Source organism: Pteropus vampyrus, unplaced genomic scaffold (genome assembly GCF_000151845.1).
Source record: "Pteropus vampyrus isolate Shadow unplaced genomic scaffold, Pvam_2.0 Scaffold140, whole genome shotgun sequence".
In the NCBI taxonomy this organism is placed as follows: Eukaryota; Metazoa; Chordata; class Mammalia; order Chiroptera; family Pteropodidae; genus Pteropus; species Pteropus vampyrus.
The window spans coordinates 5,446,830-5,451,503 of NW_011888921.1; the positions used below are offsets into that span (position 1 = coordinate 5,446,830).

Here is a 4,674-nt window from a genome sequence, read left to right on the forward strand (position 1 = left end):
GTCCTGCAGACCTTCCCACAGAAGGCCTGGTGAGGGGCCTGGGGACTCCATTCCAGAGTTCTCAGGGCGCCCGAGGCTACCAGGTGGTGCTGACGTGCTGGGAGCCATGTCAACCTGCTGTGTGAGCTGTCCCTGGGGCCTCATTAGCTTTACCACACAGTGTCTCTCAGTTCTCCAAAACTCATGCCTACTGTCTGTTCTGCAGACAGGCCCTCTGCCCTGTGCCTTATGAAAGGCTCTGGGTGTGAGTGTCTCCTCCCCTGGGACTTCCAACTTAACTGAACCTCCCTTCCACTCCTTTGCTCCTATGAGGAGCCCAAGAGGCCAGGAGAAGCCTTCTTCTCATGAGCCTCTGGCTGGCTTGTATAAACTCTATACCTACTCTGGGACTGTTCTGGGCTCAGGGCGGTCCTGCAGGCTTTGGGCTGAAGCCCATACCCCCACCAGATCCCTTTCCAGTAACAGGCCCAGGAGTGCCCTAGTGGTGCAAGCCCATTGGCCAGCATTCTGAGCCTCTACCCCATAAGGCCCCACTGTTCTCTGAGATGTTCCGGATGGCCCTATGTGAGTCTTCCAGCCCTCTGACAATCTAGTCCCTAAGTTACCAAATGTACCATGTGCAGTCCCACTGCCATGCTTTTGCTTAAGTTACTCCACTCTCCATCCTTTGAAGCACACTCCCAGTGTAGACTGAGGGCTCGGTCTACCAGGCTCACATCTTCCCTTCTCCTCTCCTCTGAACCCCACTCTTTCATATGCTGTCTTGTGCTGCCCACTACCTATCCTCCTCCCCAGCAGCCCTCGTACAGGCTCGCAGCGGGTGATAAAGGGGACTTTGGTGAGAGCAGTTCTGCCCTGAGTCCAGCATGTTTCTGGCTTGGAATTATCCAGAATGACTCCTTAATTGCCAAGGTAGGAGGGTTAGAATCACCTACACTGTCAAACCTCTTTTAAGTTACCTGCCATGTTTCAACCAGGAGGGGAGTGGCTCAGGAAGAAGTGAGTCTGCCAAGCAGAGGGATTGAGAGCCTAAGTTTCCACCTGAATCCTGGGTTTGAATCTCAGCTTCACCACTGTGTGACCCTGGGCACATTAGTCAACTTGTCTGAGCCTCAAGTTTCTGTGGAAATCACACCCAGTAGACTTGAGGAACAAATGCAATACCATATATCAAGCACACAGAACAATGCCCAGCCCTTATTAGGCACTCTATAAGTGGTAGCTATTATAATTAATAATTCAATTAGTAAGCATGAATAACAACGATATTAATAAGAGTAGCAACATTATTATTAGTGTGGACCAAGGTGTCCCACTCCTCCTTCCCTTTCGGGCCAAGGTGTGAGTCTCTCTAGCCATGGTCCCAACCTCACCCTTCCCTCCCTGGGCAGGCACCAGAACCCACACCCATCTCCTCCCTTCCCCCTAGGATCTAAACACCACAGAAAAGCCCTTCTGGCCATGCTCTTGTGAGAACAGTTCCTATGGGGTGTGGAGATGCCATGGGTTTGCATTCTGTCAGCAGATATTTCCCACCATGTCCTGCTGAGGGCTCCCTGGAAGGGGCCTGGGAGCCTGGGGTATACTCACTAGGATGCCCAGTACCAGCCTGGGTTGGCCTGGACATAGTCTTTAACAGGGTCACTGCAGAGAAAGGAGGGAGAAAGAATAAGAATTTACCCTTTGTCTCTATTTCTGGTTCAACATCAGCAACTGCCCTCCACAGTTTACAGGGCTTGAGAGGAAGAAAGGAGGCATGTACTCCTGGTGGCTTAGGGAGCCCCAGCCATTGTCCCAGCCTGGGACTCGAAGATGCCTGGGTGTGGGGCTGGAGGATCGGAGAGCAATGACTGCCTCACAGACCCCTACAGGCCCGGAGGGCACCGTGTCCTCCCTGCTCTGGATGGAGGGCTCTTCCATGTACATATAAAAGGTTCTAAGATTCTCTCCTGGCACAAGGAGGTCCACTGCTCCACACAAATCTCTTCGGGGGAACATTCAAGAGACATCTGGTTCTGGGTCCTCCCACCCCAGCCTGGCCACAGCCACCCTGCAAGGTGCTGGTCCACAATGCCAACTCACCAGAAGGTAAAGAGAGCCACGACACCCAAGGTCACCAGCAGCTGGATCAGCAGGATGGTATAAACCTGGGGGTGAGAGGGGGTTTTACTTAGCTTGGGGAGCCCTGTTTGAGGCCAAGGAGGCTCAGCTCTTCAGCTTCCCGGTGACCCCATCTACTCTCCAGACCTGCATCCTGTGCCCTCATTATCCTTGAGGGTCATTAGAACAAATCCAGGACAAGGTAAAAGGGGAGCAAAGATGTTCCGGAGCCCACGCCCGTAGGAAAGGTTCCCCACAGTATCGGGAGGGAAGAGACTATGTGATTCGGAGTAGCAGGGGCAGTGGGTGAAACCTAAGGAAGCACTTCCCCACAGCTACTGTCATCCGGCATCACAAGAGAAGAGGCGACGGTGGCCTCTGCAGGCAGAGGGTTGGGCCAAGGGTTTTTTGAAAGGTTCCCCTGACCCAGGCCTCCAGTCCTGGAGAACTGGGGAGAGGCAGTTACCTTTCTGATGAAGACTCGACGAACTTTCTGGTCATCCCAACTGAAGGTGGTGAAGAGCTCATGGTCTCCAGGGAAACCGTTGTCATAGTTGGAGCTGCTGCCTGGGTGGGCAAGGGGAGGGTCATGAGGGCTCCCATATATTTAAATACTGCCTCCAATGGCCACCTACTCAGAGCTGCCTTTTGTCAAACTGGCCTCCCGGACCAGCTGAAGACTTCCTCTCCAGCCACATTCTCATACCTCCCACCAGATCCCCAAATCTCTCTTCCTTTGCTTCTCACCTTCCCTGTTCTGAGTCCTGAGAATAAACTGTCATCTCCCTTCTCCTTCCCTTCACCCTGGCTGAGGCTCCTTGAGGGCCAAGCTCTGCCATACAAATGTGACCCTTTTTTCTTGTGTCCCCCACCCCCATTCCTGGACACTCCCTATGGCTGAGAATCAGAGAGGGACAGACAAGCTCCCAGGGCTACCTAACATATCCCAGGGTCAAAGGTCTTGACCCTACCTTGCTCTGACACCCTTTGGGTGGGAACTGGGTACCATTTGGATGGGTGGTCCTGTGAGTGCTCCAGCCGGGAAATCAAGTTAGGACAGGGCAAAAAATGGGGTGTGGGTGGGGCTGAAGTTTTGGGAGTTGATCCCAGAACTCAGACTTTCAGAAGAGCATAAGCTCCACAGTCAAACAGATCCATATGTGGCTCTTCCTCTAATACTGACTAGCTGTGTAATCTTGAGCAAATCACCAGTCTTCTCTGAGTCTCCTCTCCGGTATGGGTCAGTGATACCCACCTTATAGGGACAAAATGAGATAAAAGTGAAAGCCTATGGTTCTGTGTGCCTGATGGGAACTATACCACCCTCTCTCTTACACCCCTTATCCAGAGCATTCCTGAGGCCTCACACACGTCCACTCTGTTCTCTTCCATTGTCCCCATCAGTTCTACATGATCTTCCCTCTCTCCCCCCACTCCAGCAACAGCTCCTCAATCTTGGGCTTTCAAAGCTGACCACGGCACTGGTCCGCTTCCAGCTCTTCAATAGCTCCTTACTGCCTTTTACTCAAGTTCAAGTTCTTTAACAAAGCCTCTGCAGCCTCCCATGAGCCCTCTAGACCCACTGCACATTACTCTCTCCTATTTTTCTCCAACCTGACTATATTTTTTTCAGCCATGTGCCCTCTTGCCACTGGGCCTCTGCACACATCATTCTTTCAGCCTTGAACACTCACATCCCTGTCTCTTTACCAAGATAACTCATAACCCACCAAAGGGGAGAAAAGGAGAGAGGAAGCAGCCCTGTGGGTGTCTGGGGCAGAGAGAAGGGCTCCTATGAACACCAGACCTTGATTGGCCTTCCAGTAGGTCTGCTTGGGTCTGGAATGAAGGGTTTTATAGTGGGTGGTGCGGACCATGGTGGCTACTCCTTGTGAGTAGAGGCTCTGTCTGAAGCATTGTCCCTAGGACCACTTCTAGAATTCTGCTGGGGGTGGGGTTGATAAGGTGGGGGAGGGGGATTGAGAGGCTGTTGAGGAGCCTGAAGGGGCTGAGGGAGATTTGAGAGGGGATCCTTCCTTACAGCTTGTGGACAGTTGTATGTTCTCAGCCCTGAGGCAAAGCTCTCATAGACTGCTCAACCTCACCGGGGTTCCCACCAGTTACAAGCCTTGATCTGCAAGGAGCTGGCATCAGCCTGGGTGAGTCTGTCTATGAATTATTCCTGGTTGTGAGGAATACTGGCATCCACACACCATCCCACATCATGCCCCCCACAATGGCCTGGGGAAGGAAAGAGAGGAGAGTGATGGGTGAAGTGGATTCTCAGGCTTCTGGCCCCCAACACCCCTGGGGCCTCCGAGGGGATGTGTCCCTACTAAGGTTTCATATCAGCTCACATGTAAACATGCTGCACCCCCACTCACAGGGAGCTAGCCCCGCTCGTAGCCAGCTGCAGTATTATACTGCCCCTTCCTGCGTCCACTCTGTCCTCTCCCCATCCCTTCTCTGCATTTCTTTCATTTAGAAGAGACTTTCTAGACTAGACCCTAGTTTTTCTCCCTGCGTCTGTTCCCTCTGTTTGTCCTAGCTTGGTGACTTGAAAAAACCCCCTCA

General features: G+C 52.6%; 1 protein-coding gene across 1 annotated transcript in view; it reads right to left on the minus strand.

Annotated features, from left to right (window-relative positions):
* FAIM2 (Fas apoptotic inhibitory molecule 2) overlaps window positions 1-3,977 on the minus strand; it is a 22,397-nt gene extending 18,420 nt beyond the window's left edge. The window contains exons 1-4 of the mRNA XM_011368348.1: window positions 3,908-3,977; window positions 2,567-2,667; window positions 2,083-2,147; window positions 1,591-1,644 (exon numbers count right to left, since the gene is read on the minus strand). Of these exons, the coding sequence (XP_011366650.1) occupies window positions 1,591-1,644; window positions 2,083-2,147; window positions 2,567-2,667; window positions 3,908-3,977 (290 nt within the window). The remainder of the gene's footprint in view (window positions 1-1,590; window positions 1,645-2,082; window positions 2,148-2,566; window positions 2,668-3,907) is intronic.
* Between the last annotated feature and the right edge of the window lie 697 nt (window positions 3,978-4,674).